Source organism: Zonotrichia albicollis, chromosome 7, assembly GCF_047830755.1.
Source record: "Zonotrichia albicollis isolate bZonAlb1 chromosome 7, bZonAlb1.hap1, whole genome shotgun sequence".
Classification (NCBI taxonomy): domain Eukaryota; kingdom Metazoa; phylum Chordata; class Aves; order Passeriformes; family Passerellidae; genus Zonotrichia; species Zonotrichia albicollis.
Window position 1 is genome coordinate 23,487,059 of NC_133825.1, and position 17,549 is coordinate 23,504,607.

At 37.5% G+C, this 17,549-nt stretch overlaps 1 protein-coding gene across 8 annotated transcripts in view; it reads right to left on the reverse strand.

Moving 5' to 3' along the window:
- Nucleotides 1-17,549, reverse strand: part of GRID1 (glutamate ionotropic receptor delta type subunit 1) — a 477,950-nt gene that overhangs the window by 18,742 nt on the left and 441,659 nt on the right. For all 8 annotated transcript variants that reach the window (XM_074544662.1, XM_074544661.1, XM_014267759.3 and 5 more), the window contains 2 exons: nt 7,358-7,553; nt 42-208 (listed from right to left, as the gene is read on the reverse strand). In XM_074544662.1, the coding sequence (XP_074400763.1) occupies nt 42-208; nt 7,358-7,553 (363 nt within the window). The remainder of the gene's footprint in view (nt 1-41; nt 209-7,357; nt 7,554-17,549) is intronic.

Genomic DNA, 17,549 nt, shown 5'->3' on the forward strand with positions numbered 1-17,549 from the left:
ATAGACAGAAATGCATTAAAAGGAGCTTTGTTTCAGTTTACCTCTGGGAGAAAAGATCTCTGTAGGGACTTCCATGCTGGAGTGCTATCCCATATCCTTTGCTGCTGATGCTGTTTCCAATGACTGTCACAGAGCACTCATCATCTGTCAGTGCAGCATATTCCACCACTGTCACATCCCACAGGAAAGCATAATTTCCCTTTTTTGCCTGTAAATACAGCATGAACACAACACAGTCTAAACTAAACTGCATTTCTAGGTAGAACAAAACCTACGCCAGCAAACAAATCCAAATCTTGTCACTATTCCTTGGTGATATTTCATTAGGTCACAGTTTATATGTAGACCTTCAACAGAATACATTTGTAACAGTTTTCTCTCCCAGCAGGACCTCACCTACTTCAAACCTTGCTAAAATATCTTCCATTTTTTAGTATGCACATAGGATAGCTCAGCCATCTAGAAGTGTAGGTGAAGCTTATGTAACAGGTTATTAATTATAAATGAAAGCTATTGCTTTAGATGATGAAACTGGATGCATGTTTTGTAGGAGACATGGAATGTGACTGGTTCCACAGATTTAAGTGACAAGACTGGCATATTATGAGCATTAAGTGATGAGCATCACAGGTACCAAAATTGTAATTTTTCCGCTTTGCTCATATAAACATGTAAATAAACAAATTTGCCTTGCAAGTACACACAGCTCTTCTGAGAGCTATGTTAGTCCAGTAACAAAAGGCACACACTGAGCTGAAAGAGTTCCCTCTTTTCTTCACAGGTAAGAAGGTTCACAAGCATGTACTATTATTTCAGGTTTGGGATAAATATTGCTTTAACACATATCCATGCAGATATCCTTAAATATCAGCTTTAATTGGAACTGAAACCAAGACCTGCACACAGTGTATATAATGAATGTAATTAACACAAGATGTAAGAAAGATATCTGGATAGGGGTTCAGTAGAGTAAATTAAAATATCATTTTGTTGGTTAAAGTAACCATTGGTTGCCTAATATATTTAAGTAGATGAAGTCCTGTATATATTTCTTTATGGGAATTGATTCACAAAGCTCCCCTAGCAAATGGCTGCAGCTCTGCCACAGAACTAGTTCATCCTTCCAATTCTTTTCTAAGCTCAGTTTTGAATTCACCTTAAGTTTTTAAGACTCCATCAGTTTATTTCATTACACTGGATTCCTCAGTTGAGCAAATAAGATAATTTACTTCATAAACCATACCTTTCTGAAGTCTCTACAGTTGCTTACACATGACAATAAATCAAATGGGTAAGGTACCTTCTGGGAGGCAGAATTCAGGGAAGCAAAGATTAAAATTATGTTGCCTAGACTTTCTGTAAGGTACTTGCTGCAATCCACCTATTTTCCTTGATTCCCTTTTATCTACATTGAGGCAATCAAAGATCCACAAATTCACTTGCTTCTAGGTTAAAACAGAGTAGAAATGTTATATCCTTTCTCTTTGGTAAGATGTGAAAGAGTCTGTACACTGAACCCTTGGAAAATATTTTTATTACTCGGCCACATTGTGTTCCATGGTAAATAATAATTCATATGATTTTGCCACCTATTATAGGAAACTGTCAGAATTAAAAATATGTCCTCAGGGGATCAAAAGCAGCAGCACATGTTACTGTACACAGAATTTACTCAAAATCCATTATATTAGAGAACAAAAGTCCTGCCTGATGGATATACAGAAATCAGACACCCCAGAAAGATCTAGCCTAATTCACTATGTGAATTAGGTAAAATGTGTTTTACATTTCTCTGGGTATTTTTAAGTTGGTTGGTTGAATTTTTGTCTTTTTTTGTTGTTGTTTGGTTTGATTTTTTGTTTTTTGGGTGGTTTTTTTGTTTTGTTTTGGAGTTTTGGGGTTCAGGGTTTTTTTGTTGTTGTTTTTGGGGTTCTTTTGGTGATTTGTTCAGTTTAAAGAGCTGTATTTCTTCTCTGTTCTATCAGAACTGGTCAGCAAATCATCTTTCCACATTTGCAATTCAGAAAAGAACACTGACAACACAATACATTCCTTATCTATCTCTTAGTAATACTTGAGGAATGCAATATTCCTCAAATATTCGACTTGTATTACAATGCACTGACTAAAGAAAAAAAACACATTATTGAGTCTACTTTTCACTTCTCAGCTTTCTGTATGTTATCTTATATACAAGGGCTTTGTACACGGACTTTCAATACTGTACAGCAGATCTTTTGTAAAGGTCTACTTCTCTTGTGTTTATAGTGCTGCTATCCTAAATCACATCCTGCAACTGCAAATGGTCAATAAACCAAGTCTGCCAGAACTCTTCAAATCTATTTTACATATTTTTAATGACATAAATCAGCCTATCCAATGTCATCACATCTGTAAAGCATTATTTCTCTGACAGCCTGATCATTTTAGCACAATCAGGAATCTAACTTTTGAACTCTTGGTTGTGTTTATGTCTCAACTCCCAGAAATCCTGGGTGCAAGGCTGTGTCCCCTCCCTCTCTGATTGCCAAAACCAGAATCTCCAAAGATGCCTTTTTCCTAAGAACTAAGAAGTTCTTTCCAAACTTCTTCCACTTGTGAAATTTTCTTCCCTGAAGAGTGAAGATCTCATACTATTAGTGTGTGTTCATTGTGTGGAAAGTTTTCTTATAACAAAATGTTTAGTTGCTGTCTAAATTCGGCATCCTTCACTTCCCTGTTAATATCTGTTGTGACAGCTAAGCAGTATCATTTGTTCAATTTAAGGAAAAGCTGTCAAACTTTGAAAAACATATGTACAAGATACATAAGTGCAAACATACATGTGTGTCTGAAATAGGCTGACTTTTTATATACCTTCACTAGGCAAGCAGTAAAAGCCAAATAAAATCAAATTGACATTTATTTTCAATGAAAAATCAACCTCAAATTTTAAATGTAGTTTAAACTTTATTTTTAATGAAAGACTCCATGTCTTCATGTAGGAATGTAGGAAGAGTGCAAAAGGGCCTGTGCAAATGCCAGCTGAATAAAAAATGACTGAAATAAACACAGAATAATGAGCTCAAATTTATACTTCAGTCTTCTCATTGTACTTCCTATTTTTCTCCTTTGTTATGGCCTTACTGTGACTCTCAGCATACAGGCATGCCTCACAACAAACTAAAAATCACTTGGTTAAACTTTCAGAAACCTCTTTATCAGGAAGTCAGCCAAAGCAGCACCCATTTATTCCATCGAGGTAGAACAACTACTTTGGCTTACACCAAGGACAACAGATTTATCCTTGGTTTAAGAGATTTAAGAAAAAGAACCCCCTGGGCAAAACTTATACTAAAAAAATATATTTATTCTTCACAATCCTAAAAAGTTAAAAGGCTAAAGAAGATGTCTTCCTAGACAAGACAAGGGCCACAGAGAAAATAGTACTCCAGGAAAGCAGTAAACAACCCCATAATATCACTCTTCAGGGTGAATGGAGATAGAGGAATATTGTTCAAAGGGTCCTGGCTTACTGATGGTTAAACAATGTTGTTTCAAAGAAAGATGCTAAGAAATAACAGCATGATAAAAGATTGATTCCAGAGTAATCACTGATATATCTGTAATTTTTCTGAATTTTTTGAAGAAGCTATCATATTTAAGACAGAAGTGCCAGAATAATGCAAAATTCATCATTAATTTACTGCCAGAACAGAGTGTCAGTGTAGCTGATCCCATTGCATGGCTGATATCACAGAAATATCAAAAAATGACCTTTACATTGGCATTACTGGAGTAGTTCAAAAAGATGGTTGGGTAACATTTATCTATAAAAAACTCCTTTAAGAGAAGCAACATAATTCTAATAAAAAAAAAAAAAAAAAAAAAAAAAACAACCACGCCATTTGACCCTGTTGAAATGTTTCAAGCATTAAAATAATTAAGGAACCACTACAGGATTCAATAGATTCAGGTTTAAGGAAGCATTTGCTTCTGCTTCAAAGGCTGATGGGTCAAGAAATGGAGAAATTTATGAAGCTCTATGAGAGCAATCACAATTCACAATATTAAATTCATTGGGAACAAAGTAGTTTTTAAAAAATCATACTAAATGAACTTTTAAGCTACTTCTACTCTCAAAATTAGAATGAAGAGAGATCACTCTGATTTAATGCTCAGTGATCATTAAGGAAGCAAAAAAGAAAAGGAAAAAACTCTTACTGTGCTATTGCCTAAATCAATGATGCATCTTCATTTTGTGCTCTACTTAGTTTTGATCACTTTTCATCAAAAGTGATAGGAAAAAAAGAAACAATTCAGAGAAGTTTTGGCATTAAATTAATTGGACAGGGGAACAATCTCAACCAAAGCAGGGTGTTATAAAACGCAATAATGAGCTTAATTCTCCCATCTGTATATATTGCAGAAGCAGGATCACATGGGGATGATATTACTTCATTCTTTCAAAGCAAAAATGAGTGTTCCCAAAGGAAATAAAATCCACACTATGTTAGTGCAATCAGTAATTACCCTGATTGCCAGTGGATGTAAAGCAGAGCAATCACTAAGACTTTGGCTGTAGAAACTTTCCTGTGCCAGCATTAGTCAATCCTCATCTATGATAGTCCCAGACAGCTCAATGTGGCAAAACAGCATCTTGTATGGACTGGTGGTTTGTGTGGTTTCTGCTCCTGTGCTCTGCAGAGGCATTGCTAAATAGGAGGAGACTTTCCATCTTCAATGATCACTTTCAACTATCTTGGGAATACAGCAAAAGCAACCTTCTCCCCACCACCCTCGGCTCTCAGGAGTCCTCCTGTCTCTTATGTGACAGCGAAGTGCATTCCTGCCTTTTCTTGGCCCTCCCAGTGCTGCAAAAGCTGTGCCTTGCCCATGGGAGATGGTCACTGTGGCTGCAGGGACACTCTGCTGTGTCTGAAGAGACATCTCTGCCATGGCAACCAAACGCCATGAAAGCTCACATGACTTTGAAAACTTTAAATGTTTTCAGACAGTCAAAGGGAGTAGGAAAATCTCCCTGAAATGGAGAAAGATAAATGGGATAGGAACAAACACCTGAAATACCTGTCTGTGGCACAAATAACCAGCCCTCCGTGTTTTGCACTGAAGTGGCATGGCTTTGTTTGTAACTGCAGTTGAACTGTGATACTGTCTGAAGATAATGGAAAGGAGAAGAAGGGAAGAAAGGATAGTACTGATTTTTTTTTTTTTTTTTTTTGCATTGTGTCAGGCAAGTCCTCATTCAGAAAAATGCTTTATGAATCTTTTTATGCTAGAGAGATTTAGAGCTCCCATTTCATATGAAACACATTTATAAGGCATATTTACATCTCTTTCATACAGCAGTATGTGTTTATGGATGGAAACTCTCATTTCCTTGGCTGACATCAATTCTCCTTTAAAAAAAAAAAAAACCCAGAATTTCTAGCCATAATATTTGACATAGAAAACTTGTCTGTTTATTCAGAGAGTTCAATGAGCTAGGAAGAGTGACACTTAAACTATAAACACAATAGTTTAGTTGACAATGTTATTAAATATTAAAGCCAATTTATGTAGGTGTCTAATCAAATAGCGGCCTCGGTCATCTTTGGGGACTGAAGTAAAATTTAGTTGTTGTTGACATTAATTGAATGAGTTGATCTAGTTATATAAAAATCACCCTACAACACTGAAATCAAACTTAGTATGAAAAGTTATTATCACATAGATAGGATGGAGCTGCCAGCTCCATACAGACAATATAATTGGTATTCTCAACTGCCTGCCAATCTAGAGTTACATTTCTGGCTTAGCAAATGTAGCTATCATAAATGGCAGCATGCACTAGGCTTACAGCATAATAGTATTTACAATTTCATGGATAAAGAGCATCCTCTGCCATAAGAATGTTAGAAAAAAGAAAAGTAAAATACTGAATATTTTTCTAAGTTAAACTGTTTTATTATTGGCTTAAATGCTAGGATACATAGAAAAGTATTTAATGTCTCTATTTCTCCTCTAAATGCTACCAAAACACATCAAAAGAGGGCTCATTTTCATAAAATGCTGAGAAGATTAAGGAAAAAAGAAAAAAGCTAACAATCACTGCAGACTTTGCTATTGCCAGAGCTCCTCCTCATCCCCAAGGAAGAGAGGATTTTGGAGCTGAGGGCAGATGGATTTGGGGAAGCTCATCTGAGGGGTGGGCAGGGAGTACCCAAATTGACTGAATACTTGTGTGCTAAGACAAGAAGTGTCTGCATAAAGATTTTGTCCAAAAGTCGAGTACAGAATTGGAAATCTTTTGCTAAAGGAGTTTGAATTGTGAAATGGGATGGCTTGCATTTCTTGTGTTCACCCTCTTCATGGCACTGTAAAAACAGTAGAATTTGGATACTGTCCCTCTGTTCAGAAAAGGTCAAAAAATAAAAAGGAAATACAAGCCAAAACCATTTTATCATGCCCCATGTACAAAAGCATAAAGAACTAGTAAATCACTGTTTCACTGACAAGAGTATCTCTGATCAAACATTCACTATGGTAATAAAAACTGTTAACTTGTTTTAGGGAAAAAAATCAATAGACAGATGAAGAGGACACTTTTCATTAAAGGAACAGCACATCAAGGCTTTCAGCATGCATCCCTTCTGTGTAATGTAGTGGATGTGTTTGATGTGAGGTGCTACCTGATTTTGCTGAGATTCAAGATGGGGAACAGAGGGGAGAGGCAGGCTACAAGAGAGAGTGGGTATTTGCAATGGCCAATACTCATTATCACAGGACACAGAACAAAGATGCAGCATCCCAAGCTGTTATACATCAGTCCTTGAATGCCACATTAATTCTCTGCTCCATAGAAAATGTGTAGCTTTATCTGAGGGAAATAACATTTTGGTAAAACACAGTGTCATGTGAATGCATTTTTCAAAGTCTGGAAGAAACAAAGAAAAATCTTGCATTAAATTTCTGTTTCAAAAGAAATGAGCATTCATTCTGTGGATCCCTTAATTCTTACTCATGTTTCCAATCTTGAACTCAGAAAAAAGAAAACAAACTCAAATGAGCAAAGGACAGGAGTCAGTACTGCATAATGTAAAGAATTATATCCAAAAAAGCAGCTCCCCGAAACTGAGAAACTTTAGATCCAAAGGACTTACATACTGAAAACTTCTGCAGAGCTAAAGTACTTAAATTCAGAAGAGGGACACCAAACTATGATTCTTATCTGCCATCAAGGTACTAAAAGGAACTTTATATAGGTATTTAGGGGGGGGTTAAATGACTGTAATTTCTTTCCTTTGACTTAACATTAACTTCATGGAAACAACATTGATACAGAAATGAAATTAAATCCCCTGTGATCCAGTCTTACCTTCCTGATGCCTTCAGAAGGGTTTGATACACAATTATCTGCCCCATTATTCTTACTGATAGTCCTCCACAGTTCAGCAAATGTGTTATCCTGCTCCAAAGGGTTGGTCCCTTTTGCTTTAAAGTATTCATACACTGCTGAGTCCCTGACTGTGCCATAAGATATATCCATTTGTTTGGACAGATCCTGAAATGTTCTGAAATTGAAGCGATATTGAGAAATTAGTGTTGTACATTAGAGAGATTTCATTAATTAAATGGTTTCTTTCAATGTCTGTCACCATCAGAAAGCACCCTCACCAAATAACATTTCTATATTTCATTCCTCATCATAAAGGAAAGCCAAATAATTATTTAATTGTACTGAGCTCATATGATTTTAACTACACCCAAGCTCTTTTTCACCCCAGTGAAGATTTTTTTTTGAGAGATAACTTTCATGTTAAATATGCCACCAAGATTGCCCAAGAATATAATGTGATAAAGACTTACCTGAACACAGGAAAAACTCAGATTATAAATATAAATATAAACTTCCAGCCCCATCAACTTCACAGAAATACCTTGCAGAATTCAGTGGAATTAGTTTGCAGTTATACCAGTGTTCCATCTCACTCCAAATCAATATGAGTGTTTTAAACAAACAAATAAAATCTTGCTTCCAATTTCCACTAAGTCTCTCTCACTTTCTCTTTTCACAGCCTCTAGTAAAACAGGCATTTTTCATTCACACAGAGGCCTAACTTTCATTTACTCATCATATACAACTCTGGAAGTGTAAATGGACCTCACCCCGAGTGGCTGTGAATGCACAATTTATTTTCAAATTGTACAGAATGTAATTCACTCCTGTTTTACAGCCTTTTCTGCACTGAAAGGTGTAAATCACTGCCTGCATCAAGGAAAACCAGCCCAAGCTTCAAAACATTTAAGGTGACATCATTGCCATCAGAAGCAGGATCCTGGCTGATTTTTTTTAGCTCTTCCAGAGGTTCATTCCCATTCCTGTGCCTTCTTCCTCTGCCCTCAAGTATCACCTCTGTGCTGTGCCACCATCTGAGCATACAAACACACATTTGACCACTGATGACTACACACACTAGCAGGGACCAAACTGAAGCTCTTATATAATGTTTTCTCTTCTTTAAAATGCTTTATAAATGTGTGGTTTCACCTATTATTAACATGCTTCTGATATAACCAACCAACATTGCTTGACATCAATTAAACTAAAGCAACCCTCCCTGCCTCACCCCATTCCTTTTTCCCAAAAACAATCTTCCAGAAACGAAAACTTCCTGATCAATAGATCTGAAAGGCCATCTTCCCCAAACCTCCAGCTCCTGGAGCCACAAAAGCAGAACATTTTGGCTTGCAGCTTGCGCAGATTTCTTCACAATGCTTCTGAGGAGCCTTCCCTTGGCCCATGAGCCAAAGCTGTTTCCCACAGTTGAAGACTTGTCATAGACAATATTTTTCTGCCACCCTCTTCCCTGTTTCAGTGGGGAGATGGCACTGCTGTCACCTCACATGCCTGTAAGATTCCCTGCTACACTATTTAAAGCAAAGCAATCTGGGCATACACACAATGCCCCATAAAAACACACAGAGAGCTCTTCCTTCTCCTCCTCCACAACACCCCCAAGCCTCCCAGGTTGAGGTGCACAAGGTGCCCTTCTCTGGCACTCCTGCTGTGGGAGCCCTGTCCCCAGGCTGCAGCTCCAGGGGCTCCTCTCAGCACAGCACCTGCCCCAAACTCTTCGAGCTCACAAGCTGCTTCAAACAGTTTAAGTGGTTTAAGTTCTTAAATTGTGTTAAGGACTTTTTATCATTTTAAGCTGTTAAGCAGCTTTAAGACTGTGTGAACAGCTTCTTTCTATATACATTGCACACTTGTGGATTTGGGCTAACTCTAGGAGTTCCACCAAACCCCAAACTTCCTGTTATTTCCATAGCTCTGTATATGGCAACTGATAAAGTACAAAACAAACACCCTGGAGGTTGTTGGAAATTCAAAATGCTAATGAAAAATAGGAGAATTTGATCAGATTTTCTTTCCTTTTTTAACAATCCTGAAAGGTCTGTTCTGCTCCCCTAAATGTTTCCTGTACATTCTATGGAACCATTTTTCTTCCAGTCTTAATCTACAAGATTACATGCTGCATTTAGTTCTGCCTTTATTTTTTAAGGCAAGTTTCATAATATCCCAGGGAATTGCTTAAGCTACAAGAGTGGATGACTTAGCTGTTGACAGACACATTTCTGCCCACAGGGCAAAAAAAGGTACTCAATATACACAGGAGGGTCTTCTGTGGCAACCCTTTCCCACCAGATTTAGTGCAGAAACTTTGGTGTGTGTAGGAAAACATGTTTGGTAGAAGCAGAGTAGCAAGAAGCACAGAAATATGTTTAACTTATATACTTTAACACAGGTGTCAGCTGGTAACAACTTTAGAAATGCCTGCTCCTGACACCACTATTCTGTTTGAAAGTTTGAACATGACGGTTTGGATAGTTAAAAAAAATTAAACTTGCAATTTTAATATTATCAGTATTTTCTGTTTTCATTTATTGCCATGGAAGCTTTTACTGAGAAATGTGCATTTTGTTTTAGCTAAATTGCACTTTATTGACAATCGGTATTTTTATTTTAGCTAAATTACATTTTATTGACAATCAGTACTGCACAAAAGCACAGTACATGTTGCTTTATGAGCAGCACAGTTTGTTCAATTCTCTAAGCATCATAGGGCAGAGAGAGCAGATCTGGGATTTAAATCAAGTGCTTGCAATAAACAGACAAGCATACAGGTGGCAGGGAGGGAAGGACAGAGTTGGCCTGGCTGTGAGAGTAAGGTAACCCCTTAGCTGGCAGCATTTCTTTGGAACAGAAAATGTGGAGTACTACGTGTCCTAAGGATTTCTTGCAGTGCAATGTTGGATGTTTTGGACCACTTAGCCAAAAAATCTATCTCAGAAATTATCCTAACAGGGAGTGGTCCCAGCTGCAGTTCTTACTCTGTATAAAAAATATCTCTGCTGTATTTCTGCACTGAAAGTGGAGGTGATGCTCAGCACATCCATGGCTAGAGAAGTGGTCAAAAGATTTCAGCATGGTGGGCATGGACACATGCATAAACAATACTGGATGGAGATGAATTATCTCCTACTTTTTACAGGGTGAAGTAAGATTATCACAAGGGTGGGTTTTAAAAACTATTAGTTTAAATCCCTCAAATTGCCTTTGCAAGACAAAATCACTCACTGCTACTTTTCAGATGCTGGCTGTACCTTACAGTTGTGTCATTCTCTAAAGGCAGCTGTTGTCATTGTTCTTTGTGCAACCAGCTGTCAGCTGGACCCATCTCCTTTAGCCACTCAAATTCTTGTCTCACTTTCCTATGGCAAAGATTTCATGCATTTAATATACAAAATTATTTGCAACAAAAATGTGCAGCATAACAAGATGCCCCATTAACCTCACCACCTCAGTTATTGGATCTCACAAGCCATTAAAGGCTCTTTGTAAGTGTGATTAAAGATAAAGCCAGTAAAGCAGAAAAAGCCAATGTCCCTCACTTACTGTTACAGGAGCACAACTTCAATTTGTACATAAATACATCCACTGTGTGATTGCTATAATTGACAAGTACATGTAAACCAATTGATTTAAGTAAATGTATTTTCAGTCAATCTAAAGAAAAATGTTGTCTTTTAAACCTGTGTTACCAGCCAAAATATTTAATGCCCATATATATGCCTGCCAGATGAACGTAACAATTGATATGTATTCCCAGTGGAATTACAATTACTTCATGCAGAAGCAACTGAAGACTGGGCTCTCTGCTTGTTTCATGCGTTAGAAACTCATTGGCATAAAACAAATGCTGCAGAAGACACAGACAGGCAATACCAGTATTAGCACTTATGATTAGACCACTAGAACTAATTCCCAGAATAAAAATATTGGTTAAGACACACTTTTTGGAGATGTTTTGTTACTTGTAAAAGCCTTGTGGAGCTGTAGATACACAGACAAAAAATATGCTGCCAGTATTGGTTTATTTTACTCTGTTGCTGCTCTATGTCCAAGACTTCTGGATGAATAATAAGTGACAGACTAAACTTGACACCAGGTGCTTTGAGGAAACTGCTGATCAATTAACTGAGCTGCAGGCATCTGGATCATCAGATGTGATCAAAGTATTTTTCAAAAGAAAAACATGTTCCCGTCATTTAAAAAAAATAAAAATAAAATAAGGATTTTTTTGTAGTGACCCTGAGATTTTTGCTCAATGCAGCATAATATTGTAGGTGATGGCTGCCATAAAGATAAAGTGCACCAGAGATGATGAGACTTTTTAAGCTGCTCTGCCTAAATGAAGTCTTAAAAATGCATACATAAAATGTATAGTACAAGTCCTAAATTTCTATCTTTAAATGCCTTGAGGCTAATATATTTTCTTTTAAACTTTTTCCCCCAAAAGTTAAGAATTCATTACATCTGCAGAATTAAATATAAGTGCAGTTCTTAACAAGAACTGTTTTCTCCACACAATTATGTGAGAGGGAAATATGTATTTTTTGCAGTGGGAAAACAGTAAACCCAGCAAACTTCAAAGTAAAAACAGATGTATCTGAACTGATTTGACAAGCTCATACCAGCACTGTAAGCCTAAGAAACACCTATGAGCTAAAACCTAGAACATAAAATCCTATCTGAAAGGAGATTTATAGGATAAAGTTATACCCTGTGGAAAGCAATAAGTTGAAAGAAAATTCTGCCCACTGTGAACTGCAGAAAAGTGCAGAATTTTGAGACGTAAAATTGCTGAGAACTCCTCCCTCCAAGGCAGAACTTTCAGTGTCAATGAGGACAAATAAGAAAATGGTGTTTGCTGCTATCACATCAATCTACCCACAAAGAGATGAACTTGGAAGCCAAGCAAGCCTTGCCAGATCAGATTGTCATTTCTTGCTGTCCCCCAAGAGAAAAGAGTCTGCAAAGCTGAATCAAGATTGAAGAGGTACTGCAGTGGCACAGACAATGAGCAGATGCTCTACATGAGCACATCTTACCATTGAGAACCTCAGTCCTGATCTGAGTCCTGATTAATTTTTATATCCATTTATGAAACTACAAGACAAAGGATTTGAGCCTCCATCCATTGTTCACAAATAAACAATCTTTGGAACTCCAGTTTTAAATAAAATTTATGAGTGGGTAGGGTAAAGCTTGTCTTCATACATCAGAAACTGAGTTCAAACTTTCACAAAAAGAAATTCTTTAGAGCTGTTCTACCAAAGCTGAACAGTTTAACTGGCTGAAGAGCTGAAAAAAAAACCAAACCAAAAAATTCCCTCTGCTATGGATATAAAGTACCACTAGGGGATGATAGTCTCACTGACTCAGAGACTTGTATGAAGAGCTTCACTGTGCTGCTAAATGAAAGATAAAAAAGCACAAGCCCACTTAAAATGGAAGAGAACAGCAGTTAGTGTCTCTAAACACTAGTGCAACTGGTGTATACTTTCATGAGCTGTACAAGAAAGGGCTGAACAATGAGGTAACATTAGAATTGACCTATCTTTATCACCTCCAAGTCTAAAAAGTTAATATAAGTTAAAAAAAAAGTATTATGCATAATTTGGTAGATTTTCTTTGTTTGTTCCATTGGAAAGTTATTAGTGTGTGTTAAACTGGACATACAAGAACTGAAAGATGGGCTACTTTAAAGATTATTCTTAGTGGGGCCAATAAAACTGTTCAAGGTATTATTAGAATGGCCATAGACTAAGTACAGAGAATTAAAACGAAAACAAGTTTATCTCCACTTCTTCTAACGTTAGACTTCAAAAGAACTGGGTCCATGATTTTCATTTGAGCATCTGGGATTTTCTTTGAAATTATGAATAATGAAACTGAGCTCTTAAATCAAGCCTTAAATTGCAAGCTTCTCTATAGCCACGTGATCAAATTCTGCATTGTATCATTTCACTTCAAGTCACTTTAAATGCTCTTAATTCTGTCTCAATGCAGTGATGATGTGCAGACCAACAGATTTCTTCATCAAATACTTCAAGCAAAATCTTAATTTTAGCAACGGAGATAGTCCAGTAGAGATCAGCAGCACTACTTGCATGCTCTACGTCAAGTTCTTCACCAGCAAATATATATTTCTTCATAATTCATATAAAACTCATTTTATCTGATCTCCAGGAAAAACACCATCCACTTTAAACAAAAGCTTTAACAGAAAAAGCCTCTACAAGTGGAGTTGTAAGTATTGACAGATTAAACTACACAGAATCAGCAGAGTTACAGCCCTTCACACCAGGACTGAACCTTTCCAAACCACAGCAGGAGACAAAGTGCAGACAGTCAGGGCTGTGTCTGCTCTTGTCCTCACCAGTGGGGCAGGAGCAGCTGCTACACAGCATTTCAAAGAAGCAGGGACTTTCCTCCAGTGGCACAACCAATCAATTGACATGTGTCACAGAACACGTTGCCATGTCAACCCCCTACTCTTCCTATAGTTAAAACAAATAGTGATTGAACTCCTCAGCAGGTAATGGCACTGCAGCAGCTTTTTCATGCTTATAATGGTCACTGCTGCCAGTGTGGTGCTATCTCTGAGATTCTGATTGGATTGAGACTTACTGCCCTAAATGAGGTGCAACCAAAAGTAAAATGTAACATTCAGTTCTAGGGAGAGGATGCTAAAGCCAGCTTTATTTCTGCCCCAGGAGGAAGGGGTTTGCTACACATCCTGCATGCCATGCAACAGTTCTGTCACCCACCCAGAGCAGCATCAGGAGCCCTTCTACTGCCCTTAAAGAAACTTCTTTTGTAGGCTTCCTAGCAGAATCAATAGATAGAGCAGTACTGCTGAGATCAGTGAAACCAGTCATGCACAAAAAAGCACATGCTCAAGGGTTACAGGATTGGAGACAAAAATACGAGCAGTAAGAAAAATGAAAAACAAAATAGCCAAATAATACATACACAAAGCACCAGAAGCATTCAACTCATAGAGCCTCCAAACTGATTTAATTGCTTTCAAACAACTTTCAGAAGCCTCTGTTCCTACATGTAAAGGGAAAAGACAAGTAAACCAAAGTGCTTTCTTAACTCCTGACATAGCACTGACTTCCCTGCAGACTGAGTGTTTTCACTGGGACTCTATTCTGCAGAGCTACTGCATGATCAAGTTTTGAAAGAAGGGAACAAACAGAATGTAAACCCATTGAAATGCAAAGGCAGTCAAGCCACTAACAAATTATACACTGTCATGTTTATGATTTTAGTAGTAATTAATTACTAGCTACACACATTGTATTGGCAAAACATTTGGAGGCTATGTGTACTTTCTAAGAGTCTGAGATGCAGCAGAAATACGTTCTGTTACCAGGACTTGAAATTCCACTTTTGCTTTACCAATCTCAGAACAATCTGCAGCACTTTCACTGAAGTCAAGTGTGGAGGATGCAGGACAAAATCCCTAAAGTAGGCTGTGTCCCATTGCTCACAGAAGTCCTTAGTATCTCCCAGCAGTTTATTTAGGAAACATGCCCATTTTCAAAATTTCAACACTATTTCTGGCTACAAGACTCAAATTTGGATCCAAAAATCAAACTGGATTCTCATCATAATCAGTAAAACAGGTTGTTCTGTAAACAAAATTAAACCTCTGGGTATTCCTATCCATTGCTATTTCTAAATTATGCCCTCAGGACCACCTCAACTACTCCAATCATCTGCAGTGATCTCTGTGAGTGAGACTTGACTTGTCACTGGATCCTAAAAGTCCATTTTGCCTAGAGCTGATGCTGGCTCTGCTCCAGCACTGCACATAAAGAAATCTGTTAAACAGATAGAAATAAGCTAAACCTCTCCTGATTGCCAGTCCAGTGTTTCTAACTATACTTCCAACCCTTCTCCTCTCCAAACCTCCTCCAGGCAATAAAAGCACGTCACTTGGATTGCTGATTTTTTTCATTAACTTATTTATAATTTATTTTTTCTTTCTGGATGTCCCATGTTTTCTGAATTGTTAGCACATTGTAAAAAAACCATGATGGTCATTACAGGAGAAGTTACGATTGTGTTGCTTGAAATGTTTTCCAAACCACAAAATTGTGTAATAAACTATTCCATTAATAGTAATAACAATGGAAATTAGTTTCTGAGCATTTGCATCTCAAAGCTGAATCCACTGGGGCCCCATAGTTTGTGATCCCTGGATGTGAGGGATAATTTATGATTGCATTATGAGCATTTATGATTGCATATGAATGCATCTGATGTCTAAGAGAGTGAAGTCAGAGGGCAGTCTTTCCTTTACATTTACAAGGGCTGTTTACATAACCTTTTTCACCACATCATTTTTCCATATTTTTAAAAACTTAATAACCTTGAGGTATTCCCCAGTTTGCCCACCATGTTTGCAGTTTAACAATGAAAAGTATCAGACTGACAAAGAGACACTCAGAGCATCTAACACATTAGAGTTTCCTTTAAGATGCAGGCCCAGGATTTCAAAGTGTGGAGCTTTAATTTGTATGCTCAGATCCACATTTAAACTGCTACATGACTGGGCAGATTTTCAGAACAGATCAAGGAAAGATTTGGCACAACAGCACATCTGTGCAACATTGGCAGATTCAGTTTAAAGTCTGAAAGGGGATTCAGAGCAGCTATGAGCAGTTGCTGTTCACCCTGCAAATCCAGAATAATCAGTCCTAGTAAAAAATTTGGATCATTATAGATCCTTGATCCATACTCCATATTCCATCCAACAGTGAGAAGGAAATAAAAATGCAAAGAAAAGGTGAAAACATGTCAAGAGCATGTTTGGAGGAAAAAAATACTCCTGTTTGGACTTCCTTTGAGTATTTCCTTGCTTTACTTTTAAATCACTCTGCCACTGTGGCCTTTCTCTGAGTAGCTCAAAGGGTTAACATGTTAATTAAAGCAAGGTATTCCAGTCCTTAAATTATTAATTAAAATAAAAAATGCAGCTGGTGTTTAACAGCACCTCAGTCCCAACAGCAGGTTTTAGTCACTTCACCTAAATCAAACATATCATAAAGTTGGCATGAAAATCATATTGTCTGAATCAAACACATCTGGCAACTGACACATGCTTTTACATATAATGAAAACAACAAACTACCTATTACAAATGCAGATGCACTTTAAATTGTTTGCTACACTGATGTCTTCTACAGCTCACATTCAGAAGCTAAAAATCCTAATGAAGATTAATGATTAAGATCAAGAAGAAAGAAATTGCTTTCTTCCTTTTCCATTGCTGCTCTAAGTACTGATAATGCTGCTGTTCTGTTTTGTGCTCAGATGACAAAGAGTAGCTTTTTAATTAAATTGAGTGGGCAACAGATAAGCTTGGCTTCTTGGTGCTGCCTTATGAAGCCTTTACTTGGGGTTAGTGATACTTTGTACAATGACTGTTAGGATATCATTAAAGTCCATGAAATCCCAGTGTGGACCAAGGTCCTACACAACTCTTTCATCAATATCATCTTTCATCATAAATCAAAATAAGTTTTGATTTATCAGGAGTCCTGCATGTCAGCAGTCTCACAGTGGGGGTGGAGGGGCTGGATGAATTCAGATCTCCCAAAGGTACAATGTGATGCTGGAAAACAGCTTCACACCCTTCCCTTACCACAGGGAGCAAAGCAGAAACTATCACTATTGACAGAAGGCAGAGAAGAAAACAGAGGGACTCTGAAGAGGCACCTTGATTGCTAGAGCATGTGCTGCATACTCCTGGGAAATCAAAACATGGGGCTCTTCATTAATACTGAAAGCACATATAGCATTCATCAGTTATTACTGATGTCTAAAGTGCATGCACTACATATGCATATTTCAAAGTCTGCAGGCCCACATGCCTGTTTCTCAGAGGACCCAGACTGAGCACACAGTGTCGGGTGCACTTCCCATCTCATCCTGATGTGCAGGAAGAGAGACCTTACCCTTTGTCCTTTCCTTCCCCTCACCCTGAACACAAGTCTCTCTGAATACTGAACCTCATATGAGAAAGCACCAAAAAAGCACATCAAAAACAACTGGCTGCTCATTATATTGAGATTAATTAGTTTATTGGGCAGCCTAATTATATACCTTGAAATATGAGCTTGGAAATTGCATTATTGCCATATGTAAG